Source organism: Phoenix dactylifera, chromosome 7 (assembly GCF_051530095.1).
Source record: "Phoenix dactylifera cultivar Ajwa chromosome 7, Ajwa_hap1_PhDact_Kaust_v1.1, whole genome shotgun sequence".
Lineage (NCBI taxonomy): Eukaryota > Viridiplantae > Streptophyta > Magnoliopsida > Arecales > Arecaceae > Phoenix > Phoenix dactylifera.
The window spans coordinates 179,528-205,389 of NC_143196.1; the positions used below are offsets into that span (position 1 = coordinate 179,528).

Consider the following 25,862-nt stretch of genomic DNA (forward strand, 5'->3'; position numbering starts at 1 on the left):
ACGATTTAAAAGTAGAAGGGTATAATTATACATATTTGTTCAACCTAGTTTGATTTTGTTCTTGGATTCTTCTAAACAAAAATAGAAAAAAGCTATTTCCAAAGGGACACAAGCATTTGTGGAAATTCATTCAGAAGACATGAATTATGTATATTCTGGGCAGAAACCATCTATTGGTAATCTATTCTGGGGATAAGGTACAACGAATAAAACTTCTATGAGGGTGAAGAGGAGGAGAGGAAGGAGGTGGGGTCTCACTAGAACACGAAGAGTGTGAGGATTCGGGAAAAAAACTAGGAGGGAAGTGATGCTGGGGATTGGCTCGCGGCCAGCGACCGGAGGTAATGGGGAGGCATAGCTGGAGCCCTCTTGAGCGCATGGGAGAGAGAGAGATGGATTGGATAGGAAGGAGTGTATTTATCAAATAGATGATCTCCCGGCCGAGCCGCCCCACGGCGCGCCACGTCCCACTAGGACTCCAAAAAAAAAAAAAAAAAAAAAACCATGCATTTAAAACACATCTCGCCCTTCCTCAGCCGTGTTGGAGAGTGAAATAGGTATAATAAGGAGTGTATTTATCAAATGGATGATCTCCCGGCCCGCTCCGCTGCTGCCTTCTAGAATCAAGCTTCGAGGGTTGTCGTTCCGCCTGAAAACGGAAGGTTGCAGATAAACTCAAAAGCACCGGCGGCGGCCGCGGAGCAAACGAATAGATAGTGTATATGCTAGAGCCGAAAGAGATGCGACGATAATGCAAGGCCACCTTCACCACCACCACCTCCAGCAGCAGCTAGCCGCGCTCCTCTCCGCCGCCTCGGACGGCGCCGACTCCTCCGCTGCCCCCGCGCCGGAGGGGCGGCGAGAGAGGGAAGACGATGCCGCCCGAGTCGCGGCCCTCGACTCGCTCCAGCGCGCCATCCTCTACCCGCCCAACGCCCTCCTCCTCTCCCACTCCGCGCCTTTCCTCTCCCAGGGCCTCTCCCAGCTCCTCTCCGACAAGTAAGAAACCCTAAAATTCGCTCTCTTCTTCTCATACCTCTACTACTTGGTGGTATAGATAGATAGATCGATCGATCAATAGATAGATAGATACGAACTGTCATGTATGCATGCGCTATACATATATGTTAATAACCCCTCAAAAATCGAAATCGAATCGAATCGAAATTGAATTCATGACCTCAAAAATCCTCTTGTACTACGGTCCGTTAACGTGACCAGGGAAGAAATATATTTATTTGTGTTCCAGCGTCGACGATTTTCTTGTTGCAGGTCATATGCCGTGAGGCGGGCGGCGGCGGTTGCCTATGGATCCCTGTGCGCCGTCGTGAGCTCCACCCCTCTTCCATCGAATGTGCTCCAGAGCCACGTCCTGACTGGTGGGTTGGCTGATCGGTTTGTCGGTTGGGCTCTGCCCCTTCTGGGGGATATTGGCGTCGCAAGTGGATCTGCACAATTGGCGCTGGAGGGTCTCAGGGAGTTCCTTCACACTGGGGATGCATCCAGCATCGATCGATTCGTCCCGCAGATTCTTAAAGCATGTCAAGAGCTCCTGGAAGATGAGAGGACCTCCCTGAGTTTGCTCCATCAGCTGCTTGGCCTTCTTTCTTTGATCTCTTTGAAATTTGGGCACTGCTTCCAGCCCCATTTTGCAGACATCGTGGACCTGCTTCTTGGATGGGCCTTTGTGCCCGACCTCTCCGAGTCGGATAGGCACATCATCATGGACAGCTTCTTGCAGTTCCAGAAGCACTGGCTGAGCAATTTACAGTTCTCGTTAGGTTTGCTGTCCAAGTTTTTGGGCGACATGGAAGTGCTGATTCAGGACATGAGCCTTGAGACCGTGCAGCAGTTTGCCAGGCTGCTTGCTCTATTCTCCTGCTTCTCGACAGTTTTGCAGGTCATGGCTTCTGGCCTGCTGGAAATGAATCTGCTTGAAATGATCATGGAACACCTTGAGAGTATGGCTCCTAGGCTGTTGAGGTGCATATCAACGTTTGGTGGTAAATCTGGGTGGTCGAAATGGATTGGAGAGTCCTGGAGATGCTTGATTCTTTTGGCAGAAATACTGCAGGACAAGTTCTCCAGCTTCTATGCAATGGCCATTGATATTTTGTTCCAAAGCTTGAGGGGGATTCCATCCTTTCAGATCCAAGTGGTGCTCAAAACTAATCTGCAATTGCTGTCTCTGCAAAAGCTGGGGCTCCTCCCTTCGTCTGTCCAGACTATACTGCAGTTTGAGTCCCCCTTATCCCAGCTGCGTCTGCATCCAAATCACCTTGTGGTTGCAAATTCAGCTGCCACTTACCTCTTCTTTCTTGAGCATGGTTCCGATGGTGTTGTTTCTCAGGCCATTACATGTTTGACTGAAGAGCTGGAGCTGTTGAAAAGGTTGCTTGGAAAAATCCATGGACAATTTGCTGATCTTGGTGGTCTTCAGGAGGAATTCAAGTCAGATTTAGGTTCTGGGAAGGGTTATTCAGAACATGAGTTGCTTTCCTTGATGAAATTTGATTTGAAAGTTCTACGAAGTTCTGTTTCTTTTGGTTCTGCAGAAAGTTTGCCAGAGCAGATTGTCATTGATACAGTTAGATATGAGAGATTGATGAGACTGACGTCTTTTATCTTACAAAAGCTTGACCCCTTCAAGCCCCCTATTCAGGGCTGCCTTGAGTTGCAAACGCATGTTGTTAGGGCATTGCAAAAGTTCAGTGAATTTGAATTCTTAAGTAAGCTCGCAATTTTCAGGACTTCATGGAAGAGGGTGTCTGGTGATTTATCTACTGAAAGTCAAGGATGTATTGAAGCTAAGAATGTCCATCCTGATCTCATTAATGAGTATTTAAGAAAGTACAGTGCATGTATAGCTAGAGCTCTTGATGTTTCTTCACCTTTGGCTGTTAAACTAGAAGCGCTTGTCTGGATCCGTACCTTTGGACAGGTAATGGTAGATGTGGATAAGGATGCAGATCTGGTCAGATCTTTCTGTGAACCCTATGGAAGTGCCAGTCTTGGCAGTGATTTACTCTTTTCAATATTGGATGCAGCATATGACAGGGAGTCAAAAGTGAGGTCTCATGTTGCAACCGTGCTGGAGGCACTTATGCAGGCACATCTTATTGATCCTGGGAACTTCTATTGTGTTTCAAAGGTTATCCTTGACAAGCTAGGTGATCCAGATATATCTATAAAGAATGCATTTCTAAGGGTACTTTCTGTTGTCCTGCCTGTTACAATTTATTCATGTGGTTTGATCGAGGATGAAATTATCTCCTCTAAGCTTGCGCCATCTAGTACAGGCAACCGATATTACTTGAATTGGAAGCACACACTTGCCTTGAAACAGCTACCTAGAAAACTTCAGTCACAGCAACTTGTTTCCATTTTAAGTTATATCTCGCAAAGATGGAAGGTGCCCTTATCTTCTTGGATCCAGCGATTAGCCTTTACTTGCTGTGGCAAAAAGGATGTCTTTTCTGGTCAACAAGAAGTAGTTGGAGATGCTGGTACCAGTGCTGTATGGAAGGATGCCAGAGTAGACGGAGCTGTGCTTGAAAAAATATGTCCAGTGAACATTCTAGCTGCTGTTTGGTGGTCCATACATGAAGCTGCAAGGCATTGCATTGCTCTTCGTCTTCGAACTAACCTTGGTGGTCCCACCCAGACTTTTGCAGCCTTAGAGCGCATGCTTCTGGACATACCAAATGTGTTGTTGCTAGATGCTGAACAAAGCGACAGCAAGTACATAGGCTCATCTAATCTCCACCTGTTACCAATGTGGTTACTGCTTGATTTTGTTGAGGCGCTGAAAAAAAATGTGTATAATGCATATGAAGGTTCTTCTGTGTTACCTGCTTCTCCTCGATCGAGCTCCCTGTTTTTCCGCGCAAACAAGAAAGTCTGTGAGGAGTGGTTTTCTCGAATATGTGAGCCTATGATGAATGCTGGGCTTGCATTGCATTGTCACCATGCTACCCTTCATTATGGTGCATTGCGATTGCAGGAGCTCAGAAACTTGGCAGCATCAGCTTTCAAAGATAAAACTCGTGGGCCAGCAGTTTCTGAAAATCTTCATAATGTTAGAATTAGATTAGCTGAAGATGTCTTGAGGGTCCTGCGATATGCATCCTTGGCCTTGTGCAGGTGTCATGATTCAGAGGCTTTGATTGGCCTTCAGAAGTGGGTCACTATGACATTTTCCTCTTTGTTCCAGGAAGACATCCAGCCGAGCCAAGGTGTAACTGGAAGCTTTGGGCATCTTTCATGGATGACAGGACTTGTCTATCAAGCTCAAGGACAGTATGAGAGGGCTGCTGCACACTTTTCTCATCTACTTCAGTCTGAGGATGCACTTAGTTCCTTGGGTTCCGATGGCATCCAATTTGTTATTGCACGTGTTATTGAGTGTCATACATCCATTTGCAATTGGAAGTCTTTAGAAAATTGGTTCACAGAATTACAGGCACTTCGTGCTATGCATGCAGGGAAAGCTTATTCTGGTGCTTTGACTACAGCTGGTAATGAGCTGAATGCAATTCATGCCTTAGCACGCTTCGATGAAGGAGATTTCCATGCAGCATGGGGCTATCTTGATTTGACACCTAAGAGCAGCTGTGAACTTACTCTTGATCCTAGGGTGGCACTAGATAGGAGTGAACAGATGCTTTTACGGTCAATGCTTCAAAGGGATGGGAGGGCTGATAAGGTGCTGGAGGAGCTCGATAAGGCCAAGTTGATGTTGGATGAACCATTATCTATTCTTCCACTTGAAGGATTGACTGAGGCAGGTGTTTTTGCCACACAGCTTCATTGCATCTTTGCTTTTGAAGATGGCATCAGGTTAAATGGCCAACATGAAACCAAACATTTTTTATCACTGTTAGATTCATTGCATCATGTTCTGCAATCCCCAATCAATAGAGTTCATCAAGATTGTAGTTTGTGGATCAAGGTTTTCAGAGTTTATCGCACCATGCTGCCAACTTCTCCAGTAACTCTGCTTCTCTGTCAGAAATTATTTAGTTTAGCTCGGAAGCAGAGAAATTTCAAGTTGGCTGACCGCATGAACCAATACATTATGGACCACCCTTTGACAAGTTCTGTATTGATGAATATGGAGTTGCTTGATTTGAATTTGCAGTATGAGGGAATCCTACTGAAGTATGCAGAAGGGAAGCATGAAGAGGCCCTCGTTGATCTTTGGTCATTGGTGCGTGATGATATGTTGTCTACAACTGCTAATGCTTCTGCCATTGGTTCTGTTCTGAAGGCCAAGGCATGCTTGAAACTCTCTGCTTGGTTGAGACAAGAGAATACAGATATAAATTTGCACAATATTCTTTTCAAGATATGTGAAGATTTCAATGCATGTAATGCAACTGATAATTTTTCATTTACCAGAGGCAGGCTCTCATTTAGTGATGGTCATGTAACTTCTGATGCAAACTATCGTGCAGTTCTGGAAGAAATAGTTGGTACAGCCACAAAATTATCCTGCCATCTTTGCCCCACTATGGGTAAGACATGGCTTTCTTATGCTTCTTGGTGTTTTAGTCAAGCCAAAGACTCTCATTCTGTACATGGTGCAGTTCTTCAGTCATGCTTGTCTCCTATTCTTAATCCAGAACTCACAACAGACAGATACCAGTTGACGGAAGATGAGAAGTCCAAGGTGGAAGTCATTATCAAAAAGTTTTTTCACATTGATGGAAATGCAAGCAGTGTAGAGGAAGAGCAATTAGTATCCACTTCCCTTCCTGAAAATGAAGCCCTTGTAAATTCATTGGTCCAGCAAGCAGCATATCTAATGCAAGCCACATCTGGAGGACCTGGGTTTGAATCCTGTGATGGTGATTGCCCCTCTGTTGCTCTATCTTCTCAGTTACAGGCGCTTTTTCTCCATACAAATGCTGGACTAAGGAAAAACGACATCTTGTCCTTAGTCAAAGAGCTGATTGACATTTGGTGGTCACTGCGGCAGAGGAGAGTATCACTATTTGGCCATGCTGCACGTGGATATTTTCAATATCTAACACATGCATCTTCCACAGTTTTTGCTGGCTCTCATGATAATGTTATGAAAGAAAAAACCAGAAGCTGCACACTCAGGGCAATGCTGTATGTCCTACATATTATTGTCAATTATGGATTTGAGTTAAAAGAAATGCTTGAACATGGTCTTAGAACAGTTCCGCTATTGCCATGGCAGGTGAGAGATGCTTTAATTTTCATGCAGGGCAGCCTGATTAATGATGATACTGGTTTAAGGTTTTACATCTTGTCATTTTTATTATAGGAAATAACACCCCAACTGTTTGCTCGGTTAAGTTCTCATCCTAAACAAGCAGTCAGAAAGCAATTGGAGGGACTGTTGATGATGCTAGCCAAGCTATCCCCATGCTCTATAGTGTATCCTACACTAGTTGACTTTAATGCTTGTGAAGGAGACCCCTCAGAGGAGCTTCAGCGCTTGTTGGACTGTTTGGTAATGAATCTGTCTTATTCAATTGTAATGTTTTGTGATCTCAAATATGATTTTCACGACTAATGTTAGTTTACTTCAGCATCTTTAGTTAGGTGAGAGTTGTGATCTGACATTCTATTGCCTGATGCAGAGTAAGCTTTACCCTAAATTAATTCAAGATGTTCAGCTTGTCATAAATGAGCTGGGAAGCATAACTGTTCTATGGGAGGAACAATGGCTGAGCACACTTCAGGATCTTCATACAGGTAAATGAGGTCCATTAGCAGTAAGGTTTTTATATTACTAACAACATTTACCACTGGACCTATAGGAGGTCTTCTAAACTGCTTGTATAATTAGTTCATTTGTCATATTTATGTGTTTCTGTTCTGGCATAGATGTTACAACTGGCAAAGATAATGTAGTGTTTTTTTCCTTCTTTTTTTTTTTGGTTATAACAGATTCTGTTTGATGAGATCTTTCTGAATAACTTTTGTTATGTTGGAACTTGGAACTTTTTTTAATAAAGAAAGTCTAGGAACCAAAATAAAATAAAGAAAATGGTCAGACCATAAGTGATATTGGACATATCCATACAATATTTGCATGAAATACAAGCCAAACTGTGATCTAGCTGATTGTTCTTTCCCACCAGAAGCTCATCCTTCTTTCTAAGTTACACATAGGAACAGAAAAATGCCCATAAGATTAGTTGGGGAACGTGTCAATAGTTACGAGTCTTCCTGGATAAGGGTATAGCAAGGATACATTGGCAGGTATGTCATAACTTGGATTTCGGTAACACAAGATGAAGCTTTAAATTATACTAAAAGAATTTTAGAATCTAAAGGAGAAGGTATGACAAATAGAATAGTTGCTTAAAAAGATTTAAGGGTTTATATGAAGTAAGCATCTCTTGTAAAATATGTGCAACACTAAATCCCTCTAGAGCTCAAACTTCCATTTCTCCTACTCGTTGTCCCCATTGCTTGGCCCTTCCTCTAAGGGGTTGTTGTGTAACAAGTGCGTAATGCCCACTAGAACATCCATGGATTTTATCGTCAACTTGATGAATTAATTTTAGGATATAGATGATGTACAACATATCTTTTGTTTTAAATATCAGTTTATTCCGTTTTACAAAAGATCACTTTATTCCTGTAGTTATGGCTTTAATGGTTCTCGCTAGTGCTTAATTCACAAATTTCTATCCAAATATCTTACTTTCTGGAATTCACAAATGGTTACTAAATGCTTCTGAAATTTAGACGTCATAAGACGCATAAATTTGCTGAAAGAGGAAGCTGCACGAATTGCTGCAAATTCCACCCTCAGTAATGCTGAAAAGAACAAGATAAATGGAGCAAAATACTCTGCTATGATGGCTCCAATTATTGTGGCATTAGAGCGTCGTCTCGCCTCAACATCTCGTGAACCAAAAACAGCTCATGAGCTCTGGTTCCATAAGGAGTATGGTGAACAGCTGAAGTCCGCCATCTTAAGTTTTAAAACCCCCCCTGGATCTGCAATGGCGTTGGGAGATGTGTGGCGGCCATTTCATACTATAGCAGCATCTTTGGCAACTCGTCATCGAAAGTCAGTCATATCTTTGAGTGAAGTGGCTCCACAACTGGCATTACTTTCATCTTCTGATGTTCCAATGCCTGGTCTTGAGAAGCAAAACTCGATGCTTGATGCCCCAGGAAATTCTACAGATGACATCCAGGGCCTTGTTACGATCTCTTCCTTCTGCGAACAGTTAACAATTCTATCAACAAAGACAAGACCTAAGAAGCTAGTTTTACGAGGATCGGATGGTCAAAATTATACTTATCTTCTTAAAGGTCGAGAGGATCTACGTCTTGATGCTCGAATCATGCAGATGTTGCAAGCAGTTAATAGTTTCTGTTATTCATGTGCTGATACTCGTAGTCGATCCATTTCAGTTCGTTATTACTCTGTGACTCCAATCAGTGGGCGAGCTGGATTGATCCAGTGGGTAGACAATGTCACTAGTATATATAGTGTCTACAAGTCATGGCAAACCCGTACCCAGATAGCACAGCTTTCTGCAGCTGGAGCTGGCAGTGCGAACAACCCAGTGCCACTTGTTCCTCGTCCAAGTGATATGTTTTATGGAAAAATCATTCCAGCGCTCAAAGAGAAAGGCATAAGAAGAGTGATCTCACGAAGGGATTGGCCTCTTGAGGTTAAAAGAAAGGTCCTTTTGGAGCTTATGAAAGAGACTCCAAGGCAGCTTCTTTGGCAGGAGATGTGGTGTGCTAGTGAAGGATTTAGAGCTTTTACTTCGAAGGCGAAGAGGTATTGAATTTTGTTTTTTGTAATTTCTTTTTAGAAGCAGCTGACTCATGTGGCAAAAAAAATACAATTTTTTCTATGAAGATTGAAAGAACTCGATTTGTTTAATACAAATTATGCTTTGTCATTTGATTCTCATCTTGAGGCAACAGTGAACTAGAATATTCGAAGCTGAACCTGAAATAGACAGGACCATGCTTGTTTCCCTGCTTAATTTGCGAACAATCCTGGGAAGCTATTGACACACATTCAGGCTGAAGTCCCTTATAATAGGGCTGATATGTACACCCACTTTGTTGACTGACTTGTTTTTGGGTAGTGATAACTGTCAGAAGACTATACTTGATGGCATCTGCTGATGTTTTATTCTCTCCTGGCATCAGATTGAATTTGTAGAACTGATACAAACTTGTGCAGTTATAATTCCATAATGTTTTTTCTTAAGTTTTTTGCCTTTTTCCTTCCATTCACAGATATTGTCCTTGTTGCACCAGCTTAACTACTTTTGCATTAACCTCATGCATTGTGTTGAGATTCATCTACCTTCTAAGAGATATCTGTCATTTGCTAACTTAAAGAACACCTTTATTTTCAAGTTCATAATTGTTGTCATTTTGTGGGTTTAGTTCACCCTTGGCATAGTTATTGCACTTCCGTTTACAGCCCTTGTCCTTGTTTTCTTCGTCTGCATGTTGTTTAAGACCAGCTTTACTACTTGTATGTTAGCCTCTTGCATTATATCAAGATTCATTCTAAGCCATGTCTGTCATTTGCTGATTGTTCATTTCTAGTGCATTTCTTCTTGAGATCTCACTCCCTTATCAGATTGTTCGGCAACATTTTGGTAGCTCATATCCTATCAGTTGTGCCTCCATGTGGATGCTCACATGCACTCTTATCTGCTTCTATGTTACCTTCATAAAACTCTCCTCTTTCTTCGATTTACTATATGCTGCATTCTTCATTATTCATTCTTATGGAAGAGCATCAATGGGGATCCACATTGAGTTTGAGAGAGGTATTAAGTATATGTAGTTTGACAGCCTTACTTGTATATATATATAGTACAACATGTAGGCTGTCTTGCATGCTACCAGTGGTTTATTTTTCCTACTATACCAAACAGATATATGTATACGGGGTGTGGTGATCTGTTCAGTTTTCACTTCGGCAAGTATTGGCTACATTTCATACTGCGATATCAGCTTTAGTGTAACCTCTGCTGCTTAAATTTCAATTATATGAGACACATGTAATTTGGTCGGATATGGCCTATTGGTTATTATCGTAGTTACTACAACATTCGTGGGCATTTACAATCAGCTTCTTGATACACAATTTAATTAAATACTGCTGGTTGCACATTTACCATTGTTATTTCTGATTGATGACATGAAAGACCTACAGGCATGTTCCCATTAGTTAGTTCTTTTCACTAGATGATGTTTTTGCCTTGCACAAAAGTAAATACAATGTGGATGGAATCAGGCATTTGCTTTCAAGTATGGGTATGCTATTTTGAGTTAGTAGAAGAATATCTTGTTGATTCCACAACCTAACTTTCATGTTTTCATTCTTCTGGATTTCGGGAATGATTCATCTTTTACAAACTTGGCATTAACCTAAATGATCCATACTTGATTTGCAGGTTCTCTGGTAGTGTAGCAGCCATGAGCATGGTGGGCCATATACTGGGCTTAGGGGATAGACACTTGGATAACATCCTTATGGATTTCTGTAGTGGTGATGTTGTCCATATAGATTACAATGTATGTTTTGACAAAGGGAGGAGGCTAAAGATTCCTGAAATAGTTCCCTTCCGCCTTACTCGGATAATTGAAACTGCTTTAGGTTTGACTGGAACAGAAGGTACCTTCAGGGCTAACTGTGAAGCAGTTATGAGTGTTCTCCAGAAGAATAAAGATATTATCTTAATGTTACTGGAGGTATTTGTCTGGGACCCTTTAGTGGAGTGGACACGTGGAGATAGCCATGATGAAGCAGCAATTGGTGGTGAAGAAAAGAAAGGAATGGAGCTGGCTGTTAGTTTAAGCTTATTTGCCTCAAGAGTTCAGGAAATCCGTGTTCCTTTACAGGTAATTTTTGTCCAAGTATTTAGCTTATTGTGCACATGATCTTCCAGAAACTTTCAGAAAGGAGTTTACACATGCTTAAAGGCTAGTAAACATGTTTTGACAGACCCTATTGTGTGACGAACTCTGAAATTATTTAAAAACCAGCATAGCATCGTATAGGTGTGTTTGTATTCAAGTGTCAATTTGGTGAAAGGAGAAAACAAAATACAGGTACATGTAGGGGGGGAAAATTACTAAATTAGATGCACAATATCTGTTAAACAGAAAGTATCAAAGGACATAAAAATTACAAAGTGTTTATTTGTGGCTAAGCATTGAGTTTCTAGATATCAGTCTTGATTTCAAATATTGCAATGATCTTGACCTGTTTAATGTATTCGTTGAAAGGTATAGGTCATTAAATTCATGATGCTTTCTTTGATTTTGAATAGTGGTCACAAATATAAACCATTTTTTATTTGCTAACTTAATTACACCTAAAGGTACTAGTGTCACCAATAAAAAAAAGGCACTAACAGTAACAGTCTTACCAATAGTGCTGCTGTCAAATTTTTTATTTCTCAGAGAAACTCATAGTATGAGCTCAAATACAAAGGATATTTGCCCCTAGAAAAGGCTTGTATTAATGCCTCCATTCTTAGCTAGCTCCAAAAACTATAAAAGTCCATGTCTAGTGTCGTTGTGGTGGGTTAGACTCATTGTTGGAAGAGTTCACATTTTTACCAATTTTCAAACTTTGTCATTAAAGAGTTCAGCGAGTATCCAAAGTGTCTGAGGCATGGTCTGCCGTACCGGTCCGTACCGGCCGGTACAGGCCGGTACGTACCGGTCCGGCCTAAGATCGGTACAGGCCGGTACGTACCGGTCCGGCCTGAGACCGGTACCGAATCAGCGTGGAATCTGGTACCGGTAGTTTCTTGTTGAAGAACCGGTACGGGACCGGTTCGTGCCGGTCCGGGCCGCCACCAGTACGCCGACCGGTACCGGTACGGCGGACCTTGGTCTGAGGCATATTTGACTCACTAATATATGTTTAACAAGGGTTTTTTCAGCTGGATGTGAGTCCATGTAACACTGGTTTACCATGTATCAAGGACGAAATTTAGGCCGATAGTAGTCTGGATATTGAACAGCAAAAATAGCCTAATAGTTCCAGGCTAACTTTGATTATAAAGTTTTCCGTCTTTTGCAGATAGTAGCATTGTTGTTAATCCGCACTGAACTGCTTCAGTGGTTGGGTCATGGATTTCCGGTTCAACCACACTCCGTTGTGCTTGAACTAGCAAGCATTTTGTATTTCTCGTCCTTCCCTGACCATTCTCCTCTAGAGTTCCTATTCTTGGTGGTGGTCCTCTCACTGGTGGCATCCTCTTCTTCTCTGACAAGACCACCACCCTCCACCTTGATGGCGGTGTCCTCCCAATGTGGTGCCCTTATCAACTTTGGCAGTGTCTTCCTCCAGAAACCTTATAGCAAGATACCTGTATTTGCCCTTCAGCAGCAACTTTGCTTTCTCCTATCAGCCACCGTGTGAGAGGAAGGTGCGGGCCTCTAGTGGTTGGGATTGTTGGTAGGTAAGGTTTCAGTTTTTTTCAATCATTTTTTTTAATGACGGAGTCTCATGGTCCGTGAACGCATCAACCTGGTTGGTTTGAATGGTTTGACTGCTTGGTCTGGTGGACCAGAGGTGGACTGAATGATTTTTCAGAATTAGTGGGTTTTGATGCAACCCAACCCACAAAGGTTTGCAAGTGACTGGTCGAATGGGTAGACCTAGTTAATTATCGGGGTTTTAAAACATTACTTTTTAATGCATTTCTTAGAGCACCCTTAACTGCCCAACTAATGTTCTGATCTTACTTTCATAGTGCCAAATGCAACCAAATCAGTCATTCCGAGTTCAAAGATTAGTATGTTTTTCTTCAGAGCTTCGCAATCTTCTTTGATTTGGTTAGGAATACTAAAATTGGTGTATCAGTTTTGAGAAAGTAATTGCATGTTACTCTTAGCATTCTCTTCTTGTAAAGTCATTCATATGCTTCTCTAATGATTTTAGTCAGCACTGGTTTATATCTGTCCATGATAAAGAACAAGAAAAAAAAAGGACATCAATTTTTCTGGAAGCTGTTAATCTTTACCGCCTTGGGGAGAGGGGGGCAAAGATCGAACATAACAATGACTTTCATGTTTCAGGAGCATCATGATCTTTTAGTTGCTACCTTACCTGCTGCCGAATCTGCCCTCAAGGTACTACAAAAAATGTTTCCATATTCTCTTATGTGATGCATCTAGAAGTTAGGAAGATAAACCAACTAACTTCATGTTTATTGCAAAACTGTGACAGAGGTTCCTGGATGTGCTAAACCAATACGAGGTGATATCTGCCATATTCTATCATGCTGACAAAGAGAGATCAAGCCTTCTACAGCATGAGACATCAGCAAAATCAGTTGTAGCTGAAGCTAAATCTATATTGGAAAAAGCTCGGGCATCATTTGAAGTTCAGGCTCATGAGTTTGCACAAGCAAAAGCTGTGGCAGCTGATAAATCCCAAGATCTTGCTAAGTGGGTGGATCAACATAGAAGGGTGCTTGATGCATTACGGAGTGGTTCAGTTATGGATATGCAGGCATGCATAAAGTTAAGTAGCATGGAAGAGGCCTTATCTCTTACTTCTGCTGTTCTAGTGTCAGGAGTTCCACTAACAATTGTTCCAGAGCCCACGCGAGCACAATGCTATGATTTGGATAGGGAAGTTTCTCATATAGTTGCTGAGTTGGAAAATGGGCTTTCCTTTGCAATGGAAGCACTCCATGATTATGCCTTAGCATTGCAAAAAATTCTCCCATTAAACTACATTACAACCAGCCCAGTGAGTGGTTGGGCACATGTTCTGCAACTTTCTGTAAATAATATTTCATCTGATATTCTCTCCCTTGCAAGAAAGCAGGCTGCTGACGTTATTGCTAAGACCCAGGGGGAATGTGTTGATTTGGTTCAACAGAGGCATCGAGATCTCTTTCATAAAATGGAAAGATATATAATGGAGATAGAGAAAGTTGATGATGAATGTTCAGAATTGATGAACTCTATTGGATCAGATACTGAAGCAAAATCTAAAGAGCGCCTGCTATCTGTTTTCACGAAATATATGCAGTCTGCAGGTTATTCAAGAAATGAAGATGATACTTCTGGTACTCATTCAGTTCAAAAGTATGAAGGAATAAAGGATTTTAAAATGCAGGGAGATCTTGAAGAGAAGAAAGTAAAGATGTTATCTGTTTTAAGCATGGCTGTAAATGAACTATATATGGGGATTAAAGCGAAAGTTATAGATATCTCCAATAAATCGACTGGCAGACTTGGCTGGAGAGCAGGAGATGATGGTTTACAACCTGATTCTACCACCTTCCGTGAGTTTGAAGAGCAGATTGAGAAATGTGTACTAGTTGCAGGGTTTGTCAATGAAGTTCAGGAACTGGTTGACATTGATTTACCTAGGATCAGTACAACTACTGATGATGTGAAGCTTACATCTGAAAGAAATTGGGTTTCTGTATTTCAGACTAGTTTGCATTCCAGTAAATACTTGATTGAACAAATGACTGAAGTTGTTCTCCCAGAGATAATTAAATCAGCTATCTCTTACAACTCAGAAGTAATGGAAGCTTTTGGATCCCTTTCTCAAATCCGTGGTTCCATTGATACGGCACTAGAAAAACTCGCTGAAGTGGAGCTAGAGAGAGCATCCTTAGTAGAGCTAGAAAAGAACTACTTTGTGAAAGTTGGGCTCATTACTGAGCAACAATTAGCTCTTGAAGAAGCTGCAGCGAAAGGCCGGGATCATCTATCCTGGGAAGAGGCTGAAGAGCTGGCGTCCCAAGAAGAAGCTTGTAGAGCACAGTTAGACCAACTCCATCAAACTTGGAACCAGAAAGATATGCGGAGCTCTTCTTTAACAAAGATAGAAACTAATATTAAAAATTCACTAGTTTCTTCTGAACGTTTCTTTGCATCTTTAATAAGCATGGAAAAGGAGGGTGATCTATACAATAGAAGAAGCAAAGCTCTTCTCGCTGCATTAGTAGAGCCCTTCTCCCAGCTGGAATCAATTGATCAATGGCTGCTATCATATGGTACTCTTCCTTTTAACTCAAATGGCTCTTCTTCTGAGCTAGCAGATATTGGGACATCCAGTTCTTCACTATCTGAATCAATGTGGGGATTTGCCAGCTCATTGAAGAATCATGCTTTCTTTGTTTGGAAAGTTAGTATTCTGGACTCTATTCTTGATATATGCATTCATGGCATATCATCTTCAGTTGATCATAATTTTGGTTTTGATCAGCTTCATAATGTTCTTAAGAACAAGCTTGGAATTCATCTGCAAGAACAAGTTAATCGGTACTTGAAAGAAAGAGTTGCTCCTGCTCTCTTGGCCCAGATAGATAAGGAAAATGAGAATTTGCAGCACATGGTAGAAGCAACAAGGCAGTTTTCCTCTGATCAAGTAAAAAAAGATTCTGGAGCAGTGAGAAGAGTTCAGCTTATGCTTGAGGAATACTGTAATGCACATGAGACAGTTAGGGCTGCCAGGTCAGCAATTTCTCTTATGAAAAGGCAGGTAAATGAGCTTACTGAGGCTCTGGGCAAGACCATTTTGGAGATTGTGCAGATTGGATGGCTGCATGACCTTTCCTTGCCATATTTGCTAAAAACCAAGGTTTTGTCTCAAAACAATCTTGGTGATGATGAATTTCTGTCCTTGGTTTTGAACCTTAGCAGGCCGAAACTATTGGAAGAAATACAGTCTTCCATGTCGACAATAGCGAGATCACTGGAATGCCTGCAAGCTTGTGAAAAGGCTTCTTTGTCGACAGAAGGACAGCTTGAAAGAGCCATGGGATGGGCTTGTGCTGGCCCAAATGTTGGAGCAGGAAGTTCTTCAGCCAAAAGCTCAGGAATTCCTTCTGAATTCCATGATCATCTATTGAGAAGGAGACAATTGCTTTGGGCTGCTCAAGAACAGGCATCTGATGTTATGAAGATCTGCACCTCTGTCATGGAGTTTGAAGCATCTAGAGATGGTCTTTTTTGGGTACCTGGAGACAAATCTTCAGGACAAACTACTGGTGATGGTAGAACATGGCAGCAAGCTTACCTGAATGCCTTGACAAGATTAGATGTTGCTTATCATTCTTTTACACGTAAGTTTCCATCCTGGCTAGATAACCTAGTCTCAAAATTGTGATATTTTTCATGTAAATCGTTCTTCCATTTATATGCTAGCTGCAGTTTTTTCCCCTTTTGCTATACCTTATTTACCATTTCTTCGAAGTAGGTGCTGAAGAAGAATGGAAGCTGGCACAAAATAACATGGAAGCTGCTGCTAGCGGCTTGTTTTCTGCTACTAATGAACTCTGTATTGCCTCTGTAAAGGCAAAGTCAGCTTCAGGTCTACTCTAGGCTCTCTTATTTTTGCAGCACACAAGATTCTGGTTAATATTCATGCAAGCATGCAGATGTAAAGATGAATGATGGTGCATTACATCTGTTTGCAGGTGATCTACAAGATGCCCTTGCAGCTATGTGGGAGCGTTCTAATGAAGCCATTGTGGCATTATCTGCTTTTAGTCATGTTTCAAAAGGACACACTGCCTTGACTACTGAATGTGGTTCGATGCTTGAGGAGGTATTAGAGTTTATTGGATATAAAGGATATAATGAATCTGGAAATTTATTTTTCTCCAAGAAAAATTGATTATTTCCTTATATGAGCATGCCTCGAGTTCGTAACTGTACCATTGTTTCTGTTATCATTACTGGTATCTGTACATAAATGAGTTAACAGATACTATAGGATAAACATAGAAAATTTGATACACATGGCGATGGCCATTCTTGGAGTTTATTTTGACATTGAAATTCCCATATTCTGCGTACATGTTAGTAGTGTGCAAGAATGTGCCCCTTATAGAGTTCCCAGACATAATATAGTATTTTGTCATCAAGGAGATCATGCTTAGCAATCAGCTAGAGATGGCTTTGCAGATTGTAAAAGTTGATGAGTTCAGTTTTCTACCATATTTTTCAAGATAATCTGAAAGCTACAGTTACATGAGAGAATCAACATAACTCACCTAACCTATTTTAGTAGTCATATACCTGCATTTTTCCTTCATCATATATGGTACTGACATTGGGCCTGAATTACTTTTTTTGGCTTTTCTTCATGTTATGCACTGTTTGTGTGCAGGTATTGGCAATAACAGAGGGTTTACATGACATCTACAGTTTGGGAAAGGAAGCTTCCGTAGCACATAGCGCGCTTATGGCAGATCTTTCTAAGGTTTTCTGCTAGCTCGCACTGATTGCACTTTGTTCGTGATTTGTGTGAAATTGGAATTTATTGCTCAGTTCACAACTACATTGTGCTGGCTTCTTCTAAGGTTTTGATTAAGTAATTTTACATATTTTAATGTAGATTGTTTCCATCTACTGGCAGGCAAACGTGATCCTCCTTCCAATTGAAGCTTCCCTATCAACTGATTTAGCTGCTATGGCTGATGTAATGTCAAAGGAAGGAGAAAGCAATACAGATGTTTCTCTCGTTCGTGGACAGGCTCTGTACCAGTCTTATGTCTTCAGGCTTAGTGAGGCTTGTCGATCTTTGGTGCCTTTGGTGCCATCGCTTACCTACTTTGTAAAAGAATTGCACTCCACATTAACCAAGCTTGCACGGGCTTCAAGCCTACATGCAGGAAACCTCCATAAAGTAATTCTCTTTAAGTGTAACTTTTTTGGTTAGTAACTGAAACTTTTAATTGCTTGCTAGGTGAACTATTCAGCCTACATATCCCCCCCCCCCCCCAGCTTATTGGTTCAGGAAAAGAAATTCTAAGCATAATCTATAAGATTACTTGATTATCTTTTGGATAATTATACAAGTTTCTACGTGTCTCTGTGAAAAAGTGTTTGTGCAATTGTTTCTCCTTTCGCTTACACAAAGGTTCATGTTCCTGCAGGCTCTCGAAGGTCTGGGGGAAAGTCAGGTGGTAAGGTCTCAGGACCTTGCTCTATCAAGGTCGGAACTTTCAAATGGTGGAGTTCTACTTGACAAAGAAAAGGTGTCTCTCGGAAGCAGTGGAGACAATATTGAGGATTTAACTACAGCTGGCGAATTTTCTTTGCCAGATGAAGGGTGGATCTCTCCTCCAGAACACTCATACACCAGCAGCACAGAGTCCAACATCACTTTAACTGAAGCAAGTTTTTCTGAGAACTTGGACAAAGTAGAACTGTTCTTGCATGGTGTCAATGCTGGAGAGGATGGTAGCACTGGAGTTTCCTCCAAACATACTGATGGACCACAAAGTGCTTATGTTGGGAAACCAGAATCTGAATGTCCAAGAGAAGTGGACGGTGCTAATAGTCGATCTACTGTTGTACAACCAGATCCAAGTGTGCAAGCTTTGTCACTATCAAATGACGCTACAGTGACCCATCTTGATAGTGTGGAGGAGATAATTGAGAAAACAAAGCCTCTACGTAATTATAATGAACAGCACTCTTTAAAGCAGGTCAAGGGATATGGTGGAAGCCATGATGATCCTTCTTCCTGTTCAGATTCTGCAAGTCGGATAATAAGGGGTAAGAAATCATAGACATTGGATGAGCATTCAATGCTGTTATTTCGTCATTAACATTTTTTTCCCATTATATCAAGTACCATGGTGCCCCATAATCAAGAGAACTCAGAGTCCCAACTATAAGTAACAAAAAACCCTTTTGTGGGTCGCAAATCCATTTTACTCGAATTTTTTATAAAACATGTACACGACTAGTTTCTAGACATCAAAAAAGTTGCTTTAAGGATGAAATGCATCACTCTAGACAATGCATTGCACTTTTGCAATTTTAGCACCAAAAAGAATATATACTTTGCTTTAAATTTATAGAATATATTTCATGGATATAATTTCATAACCTTTTTGAAAGGAGAAAGGCTTGATTGACAAAATAGGATTTGTAGAGTCGATCCCAAATGGTTGGGAAAAATCTTGATAATTGTATCTATGACTTAACAAGAAATGTTTTGCCTTGAAAGCACAAAATGTGTTCTGCTCTAATTATTAAAGAATATTGTCAGTTCATTTGATAACAATAATGGCAGTAGTGCAGGTGCAAATTTGTCGAGTGATTGTATTCACTTGTCTTGATATAGTAAGAAGTGTTTCCTCTACTTACCTTCACATGAATGAGGCTGAGGGGAAGAAGGAAAGTGATTCTTATAACATCAGTGATGCTAATGCTGCATATTAGAATCACCAGTGATTGCACAAGCTTTCGAAGTGCAGCTAGGGACATATCTCTATATGATACATTAATTTGTATGTTCTATTTCTTGAAGTATGACTAGTCTATATGGCTATGGACGTGGCAACTGGGTGCTAGAACATGTTAAACTGAAGCAAGATTTTTGCATTATAATGTTTCTAAAGAGGGAATTGAGAAACAAACACATGAAATTCATTGGAAACCTTAAGGAACCACAAATAAGTAGGTTGCCCAAATTTCCTATGTTTTGGAGAAGCCAAATAGATATCATTTGCCAATTGGGTTTTCTGGGAGATCCGCTGTGGCATTAGAAAAAAAGCCTCTTGGTATCTATGATTCGATGAGTCCTATGGTCACTGCAGAAATTAAGGATGGATTAATCTATAGGTTGTAGGTTTTCTTTCCCCCTTTTTTCCCCTTGTTCTTTTGAAGGAGATGGAGATTCAGCTGTAGTTCTATGTCAGATCAGAAGAATTCTCTGTGGCACCTAAAAAAGAGTGCTTTATAGTTTGATTTTCTAATTTGTCATTTATACCTTTTAAATGTGATAATGAAGTCCCATCAAATTCTCATCACATGATTTACAACATGAGGTTATCTTGTCTATGTAATTCTTGACAATTATGAGAAGACACTGGGTTGCATTTTTTAAAGGTTCTTTAATTCATCGTGATGAAGTTTGAACTGTATCAATTGTCAATAAATCACGAGATCCATGATTGTTACAGCAAAAGGTTCTGTTGAATCATCATTCTATATTGGCACTATCAGCAGATACCGTTCCAATAATCAATTCAGTGAGAAAGGAACAAATAGCTGAAAGAGTTTTTGCCAGTGACCTTTTTTCCGGAGAGGAGCTTATTGATGTTGATATATATGAGTTGATTTGACTTTATTTCTTGACATGAATGAGAATGGTTCAAACATAAGTTTTGAATTTTAGGTGAAAGGTGATGGTTATCTGTTAGTAGTTTTTAGCACATGCAATTGCACGTGATAAAGAATTTTAAGGAAGGTGTTTTTTTGTTACTTGATTTTATTTTTTAGCACATATGATGCACATGATGAACTACGCATGCCCCAAGTACTTGTATTAAGACAAAGCAAAATGCACCTTAATTTTTTCTCGATAAAGTATAGGATTGTCACCAGATGTGAAATAACGGTTGGCCTAATATTGGATGGTACTGTAGTATAGAAGAGTAGTAAAGATTGTTTCAATCAAGATGGAAATATATATATATATATATATATATATATATATATATATATATATATATATATATATATATTCCATCTCTAGATCTGATCCAAAAGGTAGAGGGCTCTCATTAGCAATTGCAGATTATGGTGGTTGATGGTAATTCTCTGAAATGAAGCATCAACTTTATATGATCTTTATGTCTGCAATTAGTTTATGATTTGACTGATGCAAGGGCAGGACATCTTTTCTGGAGTATATGACTGAGACAACTAATTACAAAGTTTTTTTCTTGATTTTGTTTTTAAACTTCAACTTTGTTGGGATGCCATTGTTCAAGGTTTTGACTACTCCTGAAAAGGTTCGAGGATCAAATGCAGGAACTTCCCCCATGCTACCCATTTAAGAATTATGTTCTGATCTTTGCAAGGAATTAGACAATAGGTTCCACATAATCTTTACACGTCATGGATAAGATTAAGGTTGCAACGTTATGATGTTGTTAGGCAGTTAGACCTTTGTTTGTCTGGAAATCTTCGAGCAAGGCATATGTTAACTGTCTTTCCACTTCCCTCAGCATTACTTGCATGTATAGAAGATTTAGAGACCTATATATTATGTATCATTAACATTATATAGAATTTGCAATCATTGTTGCAAATCTAGACCATCTGCTACTTTTTGTTTTTCCTTGCCATCAAGATGGAGTATATCAGTTCTGCTGCCACCAGGCAGTTGTGTGGTTCAGATGCTTGAATGGCTTTATTATCATTTATAATTCTTCAGTGATGATGCATTAAGGTATCTAATTCATTTGACTTTCCATTGATTTGCGGAACCAATTCAGCTGAACTAAGTTCAGTTATGAGTTCTATTTCCTCCAGACTGTTCTGTAGATCAGATGTTTCAATGGCTGTATTATCAGATGGTTATTTTAGGTCTGATGCATTAAGGTATCTATGTCGTTTGACCTACATTAATTTGAGTGTACTGATTAAGCTGAACTAGCTGTTTAGTTGGGTCCTTTGTTTCAAAAAGAAGGGATATGACGCTGGGTTGTGGATTGAACTTCCATTCAAAGGGGAACATTTTTTGAGTTGCAGTTTGTTGATCATGTACGTTTACGTTCTGTTGACAGGTAAGAATGCTTATGCTTTATCAGTCCTGAGACAAGTTGAGCTGAAGATAGATGGGAGGGATGTTGAAGATATCAGGTACCTTTATTGTGACAGGAGTTGCTTTCTGTTATGTAATTAGTGAGCTTGAATTTACTCTGCACTGTGTTGAACCTTCGCAATTTCTTTTGCAGGTCCTCGGAAATTTCAGAGCAAGTAGACTTTCTCCTTAAGCAAGCTACAAGCATAGACAACTTATGTAACATGTATGAAGGGTGGACCCCATGGATATGACCCCTTGGTTGGTTTTTTTCACTTTCTTGTTCAAGCTCATCAAGTGAGATATATCTTCTCAGGTAATCATTGTCATCTTCTGCTTTTTATTGACTATTTAAGTCCAAGTTTAATTTGTTACATCAAGAGGCATCTTTTTGCTTGCAATTTAATTACATGAAATTAAATTACATGCTGCAATTCAATTATCATAGGATTAGTACAATAATAATTTTTATAGAATTATATAAATATAAATAATTTAATTTTATAATAACCTATTATTTTTCATATGCATTGTAATAGCTAACATTTTTTATATATAATTAATGTTAGTATCGCCATAATATTATTATTATAATATGATAATAATGTTAAATACAATATATTTCAGAATAGCAGTAGAATTTTATTATAATAGCATTATAATATAATGATATAATATTGGTATAACATTATAATATAATAATAATATGCTACAATATTACAATATAATACTAAATATTATGATAATAGATTTATAATATAATAATATAATATAGTGTTACTACTATAATAAATATGAAACTAGTAATATGATATGATAATGATAGTATAATATCATAATATTGTCATCAATAATAATATTGTAACGTTCATCTAGTAACATTATTATCGTAGTATTCTTATTTTAGTTACAAGGACATTTGGCTGTAATTTTAATTACAAGTTTTGGGTTGAACTGCGGCCTTGCAGCCAATTGCAACTCAAGTTTGCCAATTGCAAGAAACCAAATACCCTTTAAGAGAGAATTAATTACGTTGTTCCCAGCTCAAAGCCATTTAGGACCAATATAGTCAAAAAAAGTGTCATAACATTGTCAATTTTAATATGCTGCATGCGGTACAGAACTCTCCAATATGGGGCACAAACAGGCACAGAAACTGCCCGTCTATTTGCTACCGTCCACTCACACAGGTGGCAGCGTGGCAGGAGGACAGAGTGGATGGTGGATGACACAATCCTGCGTTCACCTGTCTAGGAAATAGCAATATCAGCCATGTCAGTGGATGACTGATGCCAAGATCAACCAAAATCTCGGTGTGTCTTGGCCAGAATGGAAGGTGGGGAAATTGGGAAGTGTTGAATTTTTTTTCTTCCTCAACTGAGGTGAAAACCATATTACATGCCATACTTTTTAACAATTGGTTGGAGTTGATTTTTTTTTTTTTTTTGTTTAAGAAAATGCTATGATAACTAATTTTGTGGGAGAAAAGTCTTAGTGCCACCCGAATACTCTAAATTTAGAATTTTTTACTTGTCAGAAACTTGCACGCCCGGGACACTCCGGAAACTCCGCATAATTATGCGTCTGCACACACATCTATATATGGAAGTTTATTTAACTATAATAATAATAATTAGCAATAATTTGATAAGAAGAGTATGAAGTCTAACTTATTGTTTATTAAATATGTAGAGTGATACATAATATGTCCAATTTTTAGGGGATTTTCATGTCGGATTCTTTTCTGGTTTTAATGTCTAAATGGTGGTATTGTCTAGAAGATAATGTCATACTCTGGCAGATGGAGATAACCATGCCCATGGCATCCATTGCCAGAAGACTTTTTGAGCTTTGTTCTTCTCGTCATCGTCGTCGTCATCATGTAATCCTTCACCAACTTATTGTCGATACTCAATACACTCTAATCCCGTGGGACACGATTTTTTTTTTTTTTTTTGTAATGAGAAAAACTATTTTGCTGCTCTTTTTTTATTTATTCATTTGGGCCGTTTCCCGTTGCAGGAAAAAGATGTGACTTTTATTTTCTTGATTCACCGAGTGGTGAATGCTAAATACCATGGGCATTGAAATGGCTGGTAGCAAAGTGGGGCTCAGTTTCTACGCATCAAGGACTGAGACGGGGTCTATCGTGCCAGCTGGGGAGTGACGACAACGCCCATTGCCGTTTTGTTGCAATATATAATAAGATTGGGGTGATGTCTATCCATTTTGCCGACACGATCACGAGGCAAGGGCACACCGAAGGCCCCACAGAGATGGAGATACCTCTCTTCTGGTGGCTTCTCTTTTAACGCCGAGAGCACCCTGGTTTCCGAAGCCGGTAAAGACGTTGCTCCCTCTACTAATTATATACCATCACCCAGCCCTTGTCCCTCCATCTATCCAATTCCTTCCTCCTCTCCTGCTGCTGGTTTTCTCTCTTGCTGTGGCCTCTGCTTCCAATGTCTAGCATAGTGGATAAGTGGACCGCTCAATATGCCAAGCTTCGTGAGAAGAGCCGGGCCGCCTTCTCCGGTGGCGGTTCCAGCCCGGTAGCGGAACCAGAGCAGACCTCCTCCGCTCCTCGTGGGTTCCCGGTGCTGAGCCAGGCCCCGCGGATCGAGTCCCAACCGTCGCCTTCGCTTTTCTCAGAAGCTGCACTCGCCATGCTTGTCGACTGTTTCAGCCCGTAGACGATATATATGTATATATATGTGTGTATATATGTATCCTGTCCCGCATGCTCTCTTAGGTGAGCTTATGATCGATTTCATGTGCATGTTATCGAACCATCTTTGCTGTAATCACCCCTTGTAATGGTTGAGCGCGATACCGAATACCAATGATACAATGGATGTTTCGTCTGCTACTACATCGTTATGGCAACCTGAAACCAGCATAGCATCGTTTGGGGTTGTGGTGCAAAATAATTAGGACTATTACCGATCATGGGAACCGCTCGGCAAATCTATTGCTTGAATATTAGTTTTTCATAAACAAAAATTAGAAGAATAAAAATAAGAGATTAAAAATAAGAGCAACAACAACAGCAATAAATGGCAAGAGAAAGATACTGCATATAGATGGACGAAAATATATGAGCTGAATTCATCCCAAATATCGAGGAAGGAAATGGAGGCCCAGATCTAAAGAATTGATTCGTGATTATGGAAACTGACATCAACAATTTCTTATGTGAGAAAAATTCTAGAAACCCTAAAGTATCCCTTAGCCAGAACCAGATCCTTGCCTCCACATCCACACTTCTCATGAAGGAGATGGGAACGAATGAGCAGAGGACAAAGCAAAAGGTGCGAAAGGTCAGGGAGTAGTTCGCTTTGTGTCCACCTTCTGTTAGGAGCTCTGAAACCATAATCTTCTTATACATTGCTCTTTTGCTAAAACTATATAGATGCAAGTTAGATCACGCATGAAATTCCGAGAATTTTCCCCTTATGGACGGGTGAAGAATGGGAAAAACCAAGCGCAGGTCAGGCTGGTATATCGGTATTTATATCGAGAGCTTACAACATAAATATCTTTAGGTAAACAATAGTTATATAGACTAGCATTTGGAAGAAGTGTCAAGAAACGCTATTGGCTTGTCCATACTGTATCGTGGTCTCAACTTTTTGTAATCCATTCTTCTCTTCTAAATATTTCCTTCAATAACAAGGGTGGGCTTTCGCCCTCCCCTTCCAATTATCCACAGTCACACACATACACTCACGCAAGTGCAGCGACCGAGAGACAGAGAGAGTAGTGAACATGACAAGGAGGTGTGAGAGAGATGGTGATGAACATGATCAGTAGGTGTGAAAAAAATGGAAGGTAAAGAGATAGGAAGATATAAAGAAGACTTGAGGGTTTGATCATCACCTTTATCCTAAAGGTCTGTTTTGTTGGATATAATATGGTATGGAAAAATAAATTATATATTAAATTCTTATATTTGGTACAAAAAGTAGATGAGAGATATGGTAAAATAAATTATAGATTTCATACCTATTTTTCTAACAAAAGGTAAAACAAATATCATCAATAGATGATATGTATTTTTCTATATTAGATTACCCTATAGAGGTAATCTAAAATTATTATTTCTTCATGAAAATATGCTCACTTATATTTTATTAATATTACATTAATTATACTACATAATTAATATTTATTATATTAATATATATTATATTAATATTAATATATTATAAATATATTAATATTTTGATTAATAATATTTGTAAATAATAATATATTTAAAATATTAACATATGTAATAAAATACTAATTA

General features: G+C 39.7%; 1 protein-coding gene across 10 annotated transcripts; it reads left to right on the forward strand.

Annotated features, from left to right (window-relative positions):
* Positions 1–540: 540 nt before the first annotated feature.
* On the forward strand, positions 541–24,443 carry LOC103707474 (uncharacterized). 10 transcript variants are annotated; one of them, XM_088700834.2, is made up of 17 exons: positions 541–999; positions 1,273–6,208; positions 6,296–6,484; positions 6,615–6,729; positions 7,732–8,785; positions 10,431–10,878; positions 13,072–13,125; positions 13,223–16,085; positions 16,217–16,333; positions 16,440–16,570; positions 17,135–17,227; positions 17,384–17,653; positions 17,904–18,528; positions 21,555–21,630; positions 21,726–21,887; positions 23,292–23,453; positions 23,594–24,443. In XM_088700834.2, the coding sequence occupies exons 1-15, from the start codon at positions 752–754 to the stop codon at positions 21,823–21,825; spliced, it is 11,319 nt and encodes a 3,772-aa protein (XP_088556960.2). In that variant the 5' UTR covers positions 541–751; the 3' UTR covers positions 21,826–21,887; positions 23,292–23,453; positions 23,594–24,443. The 10 variants fall into 10 exon arrangements, with proteins under 10 accessions (XP_088556960.2, XP_017698411.4, XP_088556963.2 ...); XM_017842922.5 differs by having other exon boundaries at positions 23,373–23,453; XM_088700837.2 differs by having other exon boundaries at positions 16,220–16,333.
* Positions 24,444–25,862: the final 1,419 nt, after the last annotated feature.